At 46.3% G+C, this 16,240-nt stretch overlaps 1 protein-coding gene across 1 annotated transcript; it reads right to left on the bottom strand.

Annotated features, from left to right (window-relative positions):
- Positions 1–1,573: 1,573 nt before the first annotated feature.
- On the bottom strand, positions 1,574–9,945 carry RPS3 (ribosomal protein S3). The gene is made up of 7 exons (XM_079974176.1): positions 9,793–9,945; positions 7,891–8,021; positions 6,385–6,478; positions 5,075–5,169; positions 4,157–4,344; positions 2,356–2,552; positions 1,574–1,646 (listed from the first exon to the last, which is right to left on the bottom strand). The coding sequence occupies exons 1-6, from the start codon at positions 9,820–9,822 to the stop codon at positions 2,359–2,361; spliced, it is 732 nt and encodes a 243-aa protein (XP_079830302.1). The 5' UTR covers positions 9,823–9,945; the 3' UTR covers positions 1,574–1,646; positions 2,356–2,358.
- Between the last annotated feature and the right edge of the window lie 6,295 nt (positions 9,946–16,240).

Below are 16,240 nucleotides of genomic sequence, written 5' to 3'. Positions count from 1 at the left end.
CATTAGGCACAAAACCCTCCCGTGGGTCGGCACTCCTGGACTCCATCTCTGACCTGCGCCACTAGCTGCGAGAACTTCAAAAGAAACGATTTGGCACAAAGGAAACGCACATACTTCAGAAAATGAGGAGGAGTGAATACTGCAACAAAGAGGTCTCTGGAAAAACAAGATTTAATTTACGAGAAGATACGTCAAGATACGGTATGGCAAAGACTGATGGGGGAGGGGGAAAAACCTTTTATTTTACTTATGTGATTAACCCCAAGAATCCCCTCCCTTCAAGAGTCAAAAGCCAGAAATGAGGTTTTAAGGACTTAAGCTGTGAATCTAAGGCTGTGTGGAGATAAACTTTCGAACCAAAGTATGGTTTTAGAAGACTGTGGAATGTATAAGAGCTTTGTTCTGACGCAGTTAAAAATGTCGTCGTCGCCATCTTGGGAAACTCTGTCGGAGGAATAAGCCTGGGAGGACAGTGAATATCGTGGGAGAGACTCATCAAAGAGGCTTTAGGTACGACAGAGCTATGAATTTACAAGGGAAAAAGTGATCTTATCTCCGAAGGTGATGATTTATGGGAACCATCTGGAAGGAGGTTCACGACGGGAAATCTACGCAGGAGCATTACCGGTGCATATCGGCTTAAGGAGACCATCAGGAGAGACCATAAAGGACAAAGAGAAAATATTTGATTAAGAAGTGATGTGGAAACAGCAAGATAAGACTGGAAAGAACTATGAATATGCGTTTGGATTGTTTGAACGTCTATTTGGACTGATTTGGATATTAATGCAGAAGTAATGATTAGATCAGAATCCCTCCTCGGATCTGGAAATATGGGACCCCCCAACAAAATTTAAAAATTCGGCACTGTAATTTGGAATTTATGTGATGTGGTTTGATTCGATGTGATTGGCCGGTTAATAAAAATTTATTAAAAAAGAAAAAAAAGAAAATCAGAAAATTTGGCAGGATGTTCAGCCAGACCTGCATGAACTAAGGCATGACTGGCTAGTTGGCACCTTGAACAAGCGCATTCCACACAAAAACACTTTGCTGCAAGAGAATGAGTGTCAAGTCAAAATGGCAGCAGTTGTTTCGCTGAGGAGTCAGAATAATTCAAGTTTCTCCCCCCTTCTCTGCTGCTATCGGTTTTACAGGGATCGCCGCAAAAGGATTAATAAATTGCTTTGATTCATACATTGATCTCAATGAGCTAGGATTGCTCGTGTTGCTAACACCTAGGAAGTATTCCTCCAATGGACTTTGCTTGTGCTAGTGACATCAGCATATAAACAGTGCTGGGACACAGCTAGAATGCACTTTCTGGTTGGTTGGAATCTCAAACAGCTACAGAAAAAGGGGCAGCAAATAAACAGCAGCTGCAACCAACGGGGGAGAGCAAAATCACTATCCCTTCAGCTTGAAGAAGATCGAGGTCGGTGCTAATGAGAATGTTCATAGAACCTTTTGAACACATGGGTGGCTCAATGGTTTCAGATATTGGTTGGCCAGGATTTAGGTCCCAAAGCGGGCAAAAAACGGTGAGCAGGTAACAGAAACAACCTCCAGCATGTTGTCTTTTTCTGATTTTATTAAAGAGATATTTGTACAAGACGCCAAACTCTTTGTTCCAGATGTTTTTAAACCTGCAACAGAAACCGAAGAATTAGTGAGTGGGGAGCTAATACCCATACCATGAACACAATCCCTGGGGCAACAGCCTGCGTTGTTTTATCCCTGTAAAGCAGGTACAGGGAACCTGTAGCTCTCCAGAGGTTGACGGACTCCTGCTCCCATGAGCCAACAAAGCCAGTGGTGAGGGATGATAGGAGTTGTAGTCCTGCAACATCTGGTGGGCTGCAGTTATAAAGCATTAAATACACTGATTGCTCTCTACGAAACTCTAGCAACATGCAGCCAAGAAGTGCAGTACGTTTCCGAGCACAATTCAAAGTGTTGGTGCTGACCTTGAAAGCCCTAAACGGCCTCGGTCCAGTATACCTGAAGGAGCGTCTCCACCCCCATTGTTCTGCCCGGGCACTGAGGTCCAGTGCCGAGGGCCTTCTTGGTAGTGGCACCCGCCCTGTGGAACGCCCTCCCACCAGATGTCAAAGAAAACTGCTACTACCAGACTTTTGGAAGACATCTAAAGGCAGCCCTGTTTAGGGAAGCTTTTAATGTTTGATGCATTATTGTATTTTAATATTTTGTTGGAAGCCACCCAGAGTGGATGGGGAAGCCCAGCCAGATGGGCGGGGTATAAATAATAAATTATTAATTATTATTATTTACACTGCGGCTCACCCCCAACGTTTTCTCCCAAAAACCCGTGAGGAATAAAGCAAAGCGACTCACCCCTTATGCCGTGGGGACGGGCTGAGGCATGGGGGGCTGTTCTGGCTTTGTGCCTTTCTGCTCCGAGATGGGGGTGGTGGGCAAGATCTCCTCCTTGGGCTCCACGATGCTGACATGGTCTGGCAAGGGCTTCTTGGGGCCAATTTTCCCGCTTGGGTCCCAGGGAAGCATGATTTTCACTTTAATGCCCAGCACACCTGGAGTAACAAGGAGACACTGTCAAGAAAAGCAGCCTGGGCAGTTAAGTTTCCTCTGCCACCCACAGCCTAGGCCTTCATTCTGTCTTGGGCATAGGCAAACCCGGCCCTCCAGATGTTTTGGGACTACAATTCCCACCATCCCTGACCACTGGTCCTGTTAGCTAGGGATCATGGGAGTTGTAGTCCCAAAACATCTGGAGGGCCAAGTTTGCCTATGCCTGGTCTTAGTCTTTGCTGTCCTTGTAGAGAGAGAGAGACCAAGCAAGCAATTCCCCTCTCACAGTATTGGGGGGTTTGGTGTTTCAGAACATTGTCCTTGGGCACCTCTCACACCTCTGCATGAAAAATAGAGAAACAAGCCAGAAAAGATTCTCGAGACACTTCTGCAAGCTGATTCACAGGCCGTGAAACTGAGCTTTCAAGGAGTTACAGGTTCAGTGCTCCCCCCTCAACACATGGCGGTTCCTTCCCTTGGCTTGAGGCAAACCAGTGTGCAATTTTGTCCCAACCAGCAACTATTGTATAATAACAACTTTATTATTTATACCAAGCTAAGATAAGAAATGAGGTTTTTAAGCACTGTTAGCAAGACAGGTGCAAGCTATGACAAGACAGCAAACTATGGTTTGCCTCAAACCAAGGAAGAAAGGGTACCAATAAGACCAAAGGTCCTGAAAGGCTCAATCATCTAGTGCAGGGGTCTGAAACCTTAGGTCCAAATGCAGGCCTCTATCTGGCCCCTGGGATTTCTCTCCCCAGACCACACCCTTCACCAGCCCTGGCTGTGAACTCTTGATAATGCTCCTTGTTCTCCTGGATTCAGGGTAGAAAGGGATATAATAATAATAATAATAAATTTTATTTATACCCCGCCCTCCCCAGCCAAGACCGGGCTCAGGGCAGCTAACAACCGATATAAAAACAAATTGATTGAAATACAACTTAAAAACAAGATTAAAAGACAACATTCAAACATTAAAATGCAGCCTCATTTAAATAGAAACTCAAATCAAATCAAAACTTTTTTGGGGATGAAAACGTCAAATCTTCACCAAGGCTAACTATCCAGATTGGCCCTACTTGGGCCGGAAAAAAGCCAGGGAAGTCCCCAAATAGGAATTTCATCACAGGAGGAGAAAGGAAAAAAGAAAGAGGGAATCAAATAGATTCCAAGCCAAAGGCCAGAAATGCGGAAAGAAATCAGATCCTGCAGGGCCCTGGTCTCATGAGTCCCAGCCGGGGCCAGTGTTGAAAAGGCCCCTCTGGTTGAGGCTAATCTAAATTCCTTAGGGCCCTATGTTAAAAGTACACAGAAGTTCCCACACTGTGCAGAGGTAACATCAGCTGTTCTCCCTGCTTTTTGCCTCTGGCCCTACACTACTGGCACGTGGCCCTCCAGAAGGGAACATTCAAGGAGGCTGAAGAGCCAAAGAAGGTTCCCTGCTTCCGACCTACTGCCAAACCATGGCTTGACGCAACAGGAGAACCAGCCCAGCTAGACTACGAAGCAGCCGTGGGTTATAGAAGGCCCAGAATCTTGTTAGGAACAAGGAAGCCAACTGGGGGCTGCCTGAGAGATTGCTTGCCCCCCCCCCACTCACCCTGCCTGAGGAGGACGTGGCGGACAGCCGTGTCGACGTAGTAGTTGACGGGGTCTCCGCTGTGGATCATCAGGCCATCCACAAATTTCATGGACTTGGCTCGCTGGCCACGGAGCTTTCCCGACACCACCACTTCACAGCCCTTGGCTCCACTCTCCATGATGAAGCGGAGGACACCATAACACGCCCTAGAAGAGAAGGAAAGCTCTCCGTTGAACCGCGCTGGGCGTTCTCCTCTAATCTACTGCTTTATTATCAAGATAAGGAGGACAACCCACACATCATCCCCATAGACTTCCAATATTGGACTTCATCCGCAATACTCCCTTCTCAGACAAATGCCTCAAGATCATCCAATGAACAGGACGCCTCTGTTGGGAGTACCCAAGCACAGTGCCACAGAACGTGACACTGAGCTGTTTACTCCAAGCAGGATGGCAGCCATTTCTGACTCGTCATCGTATCATCACTGAAGGGTTTTTTCTTTCCTTTCTTACAAGGGTTGTCATTCAACAACGCTCAAGGAAGAGACCATACTTTGGGGGAATCTGGCAAGGCAAGTTAGCTCGAGTAGAAACAAGAATCTCGCAAATTCGTTGTGGCATAAACTTGCCTGGGTCAGGGTCTCCCCACTCTGCTCTCCCTTTCCCTATATTGAACATCAGATTGCAAGCTCTGCAGGGCAATGACTTGTCCTCTCCACCTCTGAAACATCATGCTACATTAATACTTTTGCCCATTATGCAGAAGAGAAAGGAGCAACTGCACCAGCGCAGAGATGAGGGGAACTTTAAGGTGCGTTAAGGTGGGATTTATTCAGCCCAATGTGTTGATTACAAACTTCCGCAGAGGCACAATTAAAACCCCAGTTTTCTAAACGCTATTGCAAAATGATTAGACGGAGTGTTGCTTGCTTACCTACGGACAGCAAGGCCCCCCAGAAGCTTGTAACGCAGTGACTCTGCTTGAGCAATGGCGCACAGCCCTCTCGTGGCCACCTTCTCAGCGTACAGCTGGAAAAGAAAGCAGGAACATTTTGTCCATTTTTTATTTTTGCAAAGTTCAGGCTTGCAGGCACCTCTGTTGCTTTACAGGCTCATCTTCACTTTGCACTCATGAACTCTCTGAAAATACTTACATGATCTTAAGGGTTTGTAGGTGTTCTCCTCCGCTCCACAGGCTGAGCCAAGGCATCCCATAAACACACCAGTTTTCAGTGCAGGGCCCACTTACGCTGTGCCTTGCGCAGTATCATGAAAATGAGTTTTAAAAGCCAGTTTGGTTCCAGAACCGTTGGCCAACTTGGAGACGCCACCGTTGAGACGCTTCCAAGGGTGGAAAGTGTCTACGGAAAGCTCAACCAGGTGACTCAACCTGTTTGGCCAATACTGGGCAAAACCATCATTCCAGACATGCCAAGCACAGAAGGGGCAAAGGGGCTAAAAACTTAAAAAGAAATTAATAGTAAGAGGGCCATATACGGAAGAGAGGGAAACACAGCACTAGCTGGGAAGCCAACAGCTGAGAACTTCTCTTAACACAGCCCAGCACCTTCCAAATGTTTTGAACTACAATTCCCAGCACCCCCAGCTAGCATGGTTGTTGCATAAAAGTAGATTCTTACAGCTTTGTACAGCTCACTAATGGTTAACATAGGTGTTTGGTGAGTCCAGCAGCTAAATGAAACTTGAAAGGGTAATTAAGTTTGCAAATTTGTTTTAGATTCGCAATTCTGATCATGGTTAGGGGCTTTGCGAATTTTAACTCTCATCCACCCATTAGATTTGAAGCCTCTGACCTTCGCAGCCAATGCTCCAACCTAGCCTCTTGCAACCCTCCAGATGTTTTGGGATCCAGCTTCCACCAAACACAACCTCTGGCCATACTGGACTGATAGAAGTTGTGGACCACTGACAACTGGAGGGAGGGTGACTGGCTAGACAAGGCTTTCTCGTAGCGTTACAATCACATCAGCGTAGATCAATAAATCAAAACCAGTTTGAGGAAATACTCCCCAAACCTTGACTCGCCCTTCTCAGACAAATGCCTCAAGATCATCCAATGAACAGGACACCTTTGCCCAAGCACCCACACGCAGCACCACAGAACATGGCGCTGTGCTGTTTACTCTGAGCAGGGGGGTGGCCATTTCTGACTCGTCATCAGATCATCACTGAAGGGGGAACATGGCACACAATAAGAAGAGTGAAAACTGGGGCAGCCGTTACCTCAACGCTTCCTTCGGGAAAGCCAAATCGCTTCTGGACAACAGCAGTCAGCTCACGAATACGGCGCCCTTTCTCACCCAGAACATTCTGAGTTCTGAAAGAAGGAGCAAAGGCAAGGCATTAAGTCTTCACTTAAGATGTTCAGATATTTTAGTCTACATTTTGAAATCGCTGAAATAACATGGGGTACTCGAGGAGTTATCAGCACTGAGAATGTAAGAGGCAGGTTGCTTGATCCAGCAGGTTTTCCCCCTTTTAGAAACAGTGTGTAAAAGCAACCATTTGTCCCGTCCTAACTCTGACACTGCCAGAGTTTAACACATTAAGAGATGTTAAACTGAAAGAGCTGATCATGTGAGTGTAGGCCGATATGGAGGAAGGGGTGAGTTGTTCCCAGTTACATTAGGCTGTGCGTTTACAACTGGCCATGACTCTTTCTTAGCAAAAAGTAGCCCTTGGGTCAACACGCAGGTTGGAAGGGTCTGCCATTGTTTTTCCACACCAAATCATTTGCAGCAAATGTAATGGAGGCCCAGCTCTTAATTAAATCAATTTTATTATACAGTCCCTGACCCATTAACAGGAAGAAGGACAATAGTATTTCCAACATAAAATGAATTAAAACTACAAAACCACACATTTTAAAAAGGAACTAAGCTACACGTAAAACTGATGAAACCCTCATTAATTTTTGCTGCAAAAAATCCTGAAAATGCTAGAAACATGTTGTTTGACCCAACATGGGTTAGATTTCCAGGTACAGCAGCACTTAGGCCACCCCTACCCTCATGGACCACAACTCCAATCAGCCTCAGCCAGCATGACCAAATGTCAGGGACCAGGATAACAGTTGTCTACAAGTCAGAGGGCATCAACATGCAGAAGGCCAATCTAGACCAGTATTTCACCCTGCAGTTCATGGAAAACTATTGTCTGAATCTGGATCCAAGTGGCTCCTGCACCCGTGGTTTTTGAAAAGGGTGAGGAATACAAAGCAAGCTGTCTGCTTGTACAGAGCAATATAGGGAAACCATGCAAACCACAGCAACTCTTCTGATCCATCTCAAACATTCAGGAAGAAACCATTCCTATTCAACAGGAATGCAGTAGATGGCTGCAGTGGCAGATCATGTGTTATGCATAAAGAAGGTCTCAGGTTCAACCCCTAGTATTTCCACGTAGGGCCAGGGAAATTCTCTGTCTTAAACCCTGGAAAACCTCTGCCAGTCAGTGTTGACAATACAGGGTTAGATGATCCAATGGTTGGCTTGGTAAAAGGCAGCTTCCTATATTCCACCCCAAACTTTGATGGTTTTCAAATACATGAGCCCTACATTTACAGATCCACTCAATCTTCCTGCAGTGTATACATGTCTGTAGTAGGTACTGGCTTCAATATTTCAATTGCCTCAGTCAAACCACCCTATATGAACACACCGTCAGACTTTTGAGTTATCGCAGTGGCAGAGTTGTTCGCCCACCACCAGACACGTAGATGCAAGTCACCTGGTTGCAAGGATGATGATTTCTGTCCTGGTTGGGGTAACTCTGACCTCCACACCAGAGTAGCCATCTTCAGCCAGCTCCCGAGTCAAGAACTCATTCAGTTCAGCTTTGAAGATACCATCAGCCACAAACTAAAAAGAGCAAAACAGATTATGAGAAGCCAGCAGCAGTTTAACCCTGCAAACCCCGAGGGAAAAAGCCTCGTTTAAAAAACAATAATAATCAACAAGCAGTTACTATCTGCTGGGCCTGATGTGCACCAATCCTGCCCAGTGCATGTGCAGCATAACCAAAAGGCTCAAAACTTCACTCAGTATAGAGATGGACTGGATTAAGAGCCACCCAAGTTTCTGCCGTGACTCTTGGAAGAACCTTAGCTAAGTGATGTAGTTACACTTCCCAGAGTGGTTTACCAATTCATCCCTCTTCGCAGGAAACCAGGAACTGTAGTTTTCTACGGGAGAATTGGGGTGTCCTATTAACTCTCAGAACCCTTAACAAATTAGTTCCAGGATGCTTTGGGGGAAACTCTGATTGTGGTATGACCCTGCTTTCATGTACAATGTAGATGGGGGCACACACACACACACACAATTTCTTGATCCTGAGGTCTATAAAACCGGGTTGACACTTTTAAAAAGAAAACTTTTAGCAGAAACCTTGTACTTTTGTCTACCATGAACGAAGGCAATGTACTACCCTGTCAGAGCAGCTGCATGCAACAGTAAAATAATGCATTAGTGACGCCAACACAGAATGCACTCCTGCAAGAAGCCCCCTCTTCCTGCAAAAACTCCTCCAGGACTTCATTTAGTTTCCCGGGGACAAACCTAGCAATTGCTCTTAGCCCTGACAGCCCCCCCTGAACCTCCACGTGGAAAAGCAGCATCCCTGCCAAAAAATGCCAGTCACCGAGATACTGGTGCTTTAAAGGTAAAGGTAAAGGTACCCCTGCCCGTACGGGCCAGTCTTGACAGACTCTGGGGTTGTGCGCCCATCTCACTCAAGAGGCCAGGGGCCAGCGCTGTCCGGAGACACTTCCGGGTCACGTGGCCAGCGTGACATCGCTGCTCTGGCGAGCCAGAGCCGCACACGGAAACGCCGTTTACCTTCCCGCTGGTAAGCGGTCCCTATTTATCTACTTGCACCCGGAGGTGCTTTCGAACTGCTAGGTTGGCAGGCGCTGGGACCGAGCAGCGGGAGCGCACCCCGCCGCAGGGATTCGAACCGCCGACCTTTCGAGCGGCAAGCCCTAGGCGCTGAGGCTTTAACCCACAGCGCCACCTGCGTCCCAAAGGGCATCCCACCTGCGTCCCAAAGTGCTTTACTGGTCCCCAAAGGGCATCTAGCTGAGACTACACAGAGTCATAGACCCTTCTTACTTATTTGGGAACAGGAGTTTGGTACTAGAATGCAGCTTCTTATCCTTTTTCCATTAAAGGAAGCCTTTTTTTTCGCATTCAGCAGCGAGAGCAATTGCGCTGCGTGCAGAAGCCCCCAGGCTCAACCCCGCGTGGCCCCTCCAGGAGCCTTTTTGAAGGTCCCCCTTCCCCCAAACCTGGAGAGCTACTGCCAGCCAGTGCAGGCAATATAGGCCCAGGCAGACCAATGGCCTAAGCGGGGCATGGCGCAGGGTCCTGTGTTCTCCTGGGCAAACCTCGAGCGGCCTTCTCTTCTCCCCCAGCCCGGCCTGTCCAGGGCCCACCCGCCATGTTCTTCAAGCCAGGCCCAGCCGGGTGAGGGGGGAGACCGGCCTCAATCCACGTCCATCCGCCGGTCTCGCCCCGCCGCCGACCCCTCCAGGGACCTCAAACCCCGCAGCTCGGCCCTCTGCTCCTCATCCCAGCCTCCTTTCCCGGCTCCAGTCCCCGCGGCTCTGCACCGGCCCCCGAGCTCCCTCACCTTTCGCTTCTTGGAGATCTGCACCGCCATCTTGAGCCGAGCAGCCCGGGCTGAAAAGAGGCTGCTTCCGCCGCCGCAGAGGATTATAGGGCAGGCAGGCCGCTTTCCGTTGGCTCGCGGATGTCACGTGGGCGGCCGCTCAGCATGCTGGGAAACGTAGTCAGTCGACGTCCCTTCACAGCGCGGCTCGTGGCGCATGCGGGACGTCGTCGCGTCCCTTCGCTGCTTCCCATTGGACCGCGGTGGTGGTCCCCGCAAGAGTGCATCATGGGAAACGTAGTCTTTCTGTGTTTTTTACCCAAATTAAAAGGAGTTTGGCCAGACTTGGCGGGGTCGAGGAGTGAAATATTGTTAAATGAGTGCAAAGATAATTCACAGCAGCGCACATAGCTGTGCGCATTAGTCGTTTGATAATAATAATAATAATAATAATAATAATAATAATAATAATAATAATGATTTATTTGTACCCCGCCCATCTGGCTGGGTTTCCCCAGCCACTCTGGGTGGCTTCCACAAAGACCAAAAATACACTAATATGTCATACATTAAAAACTTCCCTGAACAGGGCTGCTTGAGGGAAGTATGGCCATATAATAAAATATGATAAAATATAATAAAATTGCTAATAGGCAAATGAAACCTCCAGGAACAGAGGCAGTCTACCTTCAAGTGCCAGACGGCAGCGACAGCCAGCAATGGAGAAGCTGTTTGTGTGCTCGCATTGGCATCTGGCTGGCCGCCTCCAAAGTAATTTGGAACAGGTGGCCTGATGCAATAAGAGGAAAGGCTGTCGCTCCACTACTAAGTACAGCATCTGTTTTTCCTGTTGTTTTATTTGATGTTGTGATGTGTTGTAAACCACTTTGAGTTTTTTTTCCCCTTTAAAATATAAGGCGGTATAGAAATGAAATGACTAATAATAATAAATTTCATTGTAAAAAAAATAAATGGTGCCTAGCCATTTCATTGTGCTGACCGTAACCTAGGTTTAAGGTGCCATTTGGCGATTAGCTTCTACATCTGAGTTTCCAAAACTGCTCTGGTATTATTATAGGATTTCAACCAGGCTGATTGGAGAGAGGCAGCCACAGGAGGAGCAAGGGGGCTGGATTAAGGAAATATAAGTGCTGGCCAGAATGGCAGGAGGCCAGGCCAGAGCTTGGTAACCATATACCACTGTGCCTCATATTTATTTGTCTGACAAATAAATTATTATTTTAATTTCTCTATTGCAGCGTTGAATATTTCATTCCAGCTAAGCGTTAACTACAAGCAGGGTGCTACACTGGAACTCTTCCAGCCCTGCAATTCTATGATTCCATGTATCTTTTTTTAAAAAAAAAAAAAATTCTAGATATGACCACAGTGGGGCAGTCCCTTCCTGCAGAATAAGACACATGCTTTGCTTAGCCTAAGATAGACACATTTTCCAAGGGGGCAAGTGGACTCTGTGCTTCCTTAGAAGCTGATCAGGGGTTTCCTCAATGAGAGGACAATCAAGAGAGATAGAATCATAGAATCATAGAATCATAGAGTTGGAAGAGACCACAAGGGCCTGAAAATGATTTATAGGTGGTACATGACCCCAGTCAAGCTTGCTAAAATTATCACCTGCCTGATAATAAATGTTGGAAATGTAAAGAAACTGAGGGTACATTCTTTCACCTTTGGTGGACGTGCCCAAAGATTAAGGCTTTCTGGGAGTTGATATATAATGAACTGAAAAAGGTATTTAAATATACCTTCCCTAAGAAACCAGAGGCCTTTCTCTTGGGCATAGTCAGCCAATTGGTGTTAAAAAAAGATAGAACGTTTTTTATGTATGCGGCAACAGCAGCAAGAATACTCATCGCAAAGTACTGGAAGACACAAGATTTGCCCACCTTGGAAGAATGGCAGGTGCAAGTAATAGACTACATGGAATTGGCAGAAATGACTGGCAGAATCCGAGACCTGGGAGAAGAAGCGATGGAAGAGGACTGGAAGAAGTTTAAGAACTATCTGCAGAAACACTGCAAAGTTTATGAATGCTAAAATGATGTTGGATAGAAAAACAATATGGCATTAGTGATACAGTGTTAAAAAAGTATGCAAAAATGTAATAGAAAAAGGGCGAAAGAACAAGGTTATATTATGTCAAAAGTAAACAATATGTTAAAGGTGTTTAATTATAAGGAGGAAAGATTGGAGACATAATAGAAACGATTACATTAATTAGAAATGAGTTTTGAAAGAGGGTAAGGACTTGCTGTATCTGATTGGACAAAGAGGAACACAAAAAAGGGAGCCGTGAGGAAGTCAAGAAAGAAAGTTTGGTAAATATGAATCTAAAAATTGGACTTTTTATTTTTATTTTTATTTTCTTTTTCTCTTTTTTGATGTATACTGGTGACTGTTTTTGCTGTTTTGTATTTTTGTTTCTTCTTTTTTGATGTGTTTTCTTTTTCGGCAAAAATAAATAAATATATTTTTTTTAAAAAAAGAGACCACAAGGGCCATCGAGTCCAACCCCCTGCCAAGCAGGAAACACCATCAGAGCACCATCAGAGATGATTTCCTAGAAGACAAGAGGCCCACAAACCTCTAGTGACGTACAGCCAAGGGTTGGTCTTGAGGATCGGACATATGCTGAGCCACCAAGGTCACACATAGCAAGAGAGAATGTGAGCCACTGACCGCTCACCATCGTCCACAATTGTCACTGGTTCCATGGCCCAATTGCTTCCTCCTCCTTTTCAGCTGAAATCGATACTCCCATTGTTGTAAGCCAGAAAATTGCTTATCTCCTGAGTTTACGCCAATAAAACTCAGAAACTTGAGGAGTTAGGAGTCCAGCGTTGATTATTGCAAAGCAATAGGTCACAGTCAGGGACGCAGGTGGCGCTGTGGGTTAAAGCCTCAGCGCCTAGGGCTTGCCGATCGAAAGGTCGGCGGTTCGAATCCCTGCGGCGGGGTGCGCTCCCGCTGCTCGGTCCCAGCGCCTGCCAACCTAGCAGTTCGAAAGCACCTCCGGGTGCAAGTAGATAAATAGGGACCGCTTACCAGCGGGAAGGTAAACGGCGTTTCCGTGTGCGGCTCTGGCTCTGGCTCTGGCCAGAGCAGCGATGTCACGCTGGCCACGTGACCCGGAAGTGTCTCCGGACAGCGCTGGCCCCTGGCCTCTTAAGTGAGATGGGCGCACAACCCCAGAGTCTGTCAAGACTGGCCCGTACGGGCAGGGGTACCTTTACCTTTACCTTAGGTCACAGTCAGATCGTTCTGCAAAACTGTGAAATAAAAAATTTAAGGTCTTATATATATAACAAATGTTCGTAAATGTACCAAGCAAACACGTACATAAATATATAAACCACATGTCTGAAGCAGCACAGGAAAACAGCCCTGAAACCATTTTGACTCCCAAACTGACCAAATGATTTCTCTGCAAGGTCAAGGAAAATGGAAAAGCCTCCCCATTGTCTTTTCATTCACAAACCCTGTCTTAAGGGTATGTCTGTGTATGAATAGGGTGAGCCTGTGACCTGGCTCAGGAACTAAGTATTTATCATTACAAAAGACTGGCCAGGCTCCCCAGGGTATCCAGTCAAGTGAACATTAACAGGTAACCTGCTAGACAGGAGGTAAACAACGCACTCAGATTTCTCTTGAGCTACACCCCTTTCTGTGATGTATGTATGATGTGTCTGGGGGTTGGTCTTGGACTCCAGGGTGGACAATTTAAAATGTCTATATAAAGGCAGACACACCTTTGTTCAGGGTCCTCCTCCATCCTCCTGTGTGTGAGGGGAGCACCCTGTTGCAACAGTTCAATAAAGATTACTAGCTGCTTTGCTTCTCAATATTCTCTGGTTGGCCTCTGTTATTTTCTCCAATTGATGGAGAATCTGCAAAGGACTCTATAAGGGCTCTTGTGTCCCCCATAAGGGAATAAGGGCAGATTTTCATTTATTACAACTGCAACCCCGTCCGGCAGTCCAGGCAGTGGTACAGTGGTACTTCGGGTTACATACGCTTCAGGTTACATATGCTTCAGGTTACAGACTCCGCTAACCCAGAAATATTGCCTCGGGTTAAGAACTTTGCTTCAGGATGAGAACAGAAATCGTGTTCCAGTGGCGCGGCTGCAGCAGGGGGCCGCATTAGCTAAAGTGGTGCTTCAGGTTAAGAACAGTTTCAGGTTAAGTACGGACCTCTGGAACTAATTAAGTACTTAACCCGAGGTACCACTGTATTTATAAATTTTCAAACAAAGCATTTCAATTTCCACCAATCGTACACATCATTACCTCATTTCATGTTTAATACACATGCGCAGTAAGCACGGGCAGTTTCTGCTGATTAAGTTCTGATTCCCACCGGGTTCTGTTACATTGTGTTAGTGTGCACATTGGGAACCTGTGCTATGTGTAGCCATTTGCACCATGTAGCAACTTATGTTCTAGCTTTGAGCTATATCTTTGTGGTTCACATATTAGCTGTATTCCTGCCCCAATTTAGGGGGGTTGGCAACTTGCAAAATCATGAGTTGAGCCAGTGTGGTGTAGTGGTTAAGAGCGGTAGTCTGCTAATCTGGGGAACCGGGTTCGCGTCTCCGCTCCTCCACATGCAGCTGCTGGGTGACCTTGGGCCAGTCACACTTCTTTGAAGTCTCTCAGCCCCACTCACCTCACAGAGTGTTTGTTGTGGGGGAGGAAGGGAAAGGAGAATGTTAGCCGCTTTGAGACTCCTTAAAGGGAGTGAAAGGCGGGATATCAAATCCAAACTCTTCTTCTTCTTCTTCTTCCATTCATAACCCCTGTTTGGAGGGTAGAGAGTTAATAATCATAGCAAGAGTCCACCGGGCTCTTCTCATGTTCTTATAAACAATGAATACAGTATATAGTAAATACTTTCCTTGGTTGTCGGCCGCAGCCGAAGCAAGAGGAGAAGGTCAAGGAGGCAAAAACACAAAGCGCAGATAATTACAGGCTCGTATCCTGTCCCCAGCAAGGGCAAACAAGCAGAGCACAGTCCCCCTTCAGACCTTCTTATCTGGACTACGCGAATATTCATGGGAGGCTGCCTTGATTTCTCTGCTGCCAAAGCAAAGACGGCTGCAACACAGACCCAGCTTTGTTCACTGAGAAAGAGGTCTCTGCAGAAAGCCGCGACGTGTAGTGGATTTTAGCAGTTTGAGCACATCCGGGAAGGCAGAGTTCTTGCTTTCAGAGGAAGCGCCCCAAGCTCAGTTGGCAGGACACCTCCTTTGCATGCAGAAGGTCCCAGGGGTTCAATCCTCAACGGCACCTTCTTCAACACAATTCCTCAACATCAACTTCGATGGACTGGTCGTGTGGTTCTGATGCCTGATGACCGTCTCCCAAAGCAACTACTCTATTTAAAGACGCTCTCAAGGCAAATCTTTAAAAATACAGTACAGTGGTACCTCGGGTTACATAAGCTTCAGGTTACATATGCTTCAGGTTACAGACTCCACTAACCCAGAAATAGTACCTCGGGTTAAGAACTTTGCTTCAGGATGAGAACAGAAATCATGCTCTGGCAGCAGGAGGCCCAATTAGCTAAAGTGGTGCTTCAGGTTAAGAACAGTTTCAGGTTAAGAACAGACCTCCGGAACAAATTAAGTACTTAACCTGAGGTACCACTGTATAAGCACAGAGAATGGGGAAACATGCCATTTTTCCAGATTTGAACCAAGAAGAAGAAGGAGGAGGAGGAGGAGGAGGAGGAGGAGGAAGAGTTTGGATTTGATTACCTGCTTTATCACTACCCGAAGGAGTCTCAAAGCGGCTAACATTCTCCTTTCCCTTCTTCCACCACAACAAACACTCTGTGAGGTGAGTGAGGCTGAGAGACTTCAGAGAAGTGTGACTGGCCCAAGGTCACCCAGCAGCTGCAGGTGGAGGAGCGGAGACTCGAACCCGGTTCCCCAGATTACGAGACTACCGCTCTTAACCACTACACCACACCTAATCAGGAACTCATCATACACTTTAGCTCTAAATAATTGAATTAGACAGCACCTATATGATGTTGAGCGACAGAATAATTTGGCCACGATAAGGAAATTTTGTCCACGGTATGATTATTATCCACCTAGTCATTTTGATACATTGACACCCTATTTGCAAATTTCAAAATACCGACGTGCTTTCACTTGCGCAAGATTAAATGTGCTACGTAAATATATTTTGGTTTCAAAAAATTCCGCGGGAAAAACAGTTATGTCCCATGTGGAGATGGCAGTATTGAGTCCATGGCTCATGTGCTTCTAGCTTGAACTCTTTATAAAGATTTGAGGAGTGAGGTTATTACCCCTCTATTACTATCCATGTCGGATTGCTCAACTGTTGCTGCTGTGTCCTTTCTCCTAGCAGATCAAAAAAAAATAGCAGGGGAAATTAGAATAAAGTTATTGATTATTGATGTAAACCTCCAGAATGTA

Source organism: Podarcis cretensis (assembly GCF_951804945.1).
Source record: "Podarcis cretensis genome assembly, chromosome: 4".
Lineage (NCBI taxonomy): Eukaryota > Metazoa > Chordata > Lepidosauria > Squamata > Lacertidae > Podarcis > Podarcis cretensis.
This window is presented reverse-complemented; position numbering and strand designations above follow the sequence as displayed.

Coding starts and splice junctions, on each gene's coding strand:
- RPS3 (XM_079974176.1), bottom strand. CDS start 9,822: ATGGCGGTGCAGATCTCCAAGAAGCGAAAG. Junction 6,479..7,890: donor ATCATCATCCTTGCAACCAG/GTGACTTGCATC, acceptor TCCTTCTTTCAG/AACTCAGAATGTTCTGGGTG. Junction 2,553..4,156: donor CCACGTCCTCCTCAGGCAGG/GTGAGTGGGGGG, acceptor TTGTTACTCCAG/GTGTGCTGGGCATTAAAGTG.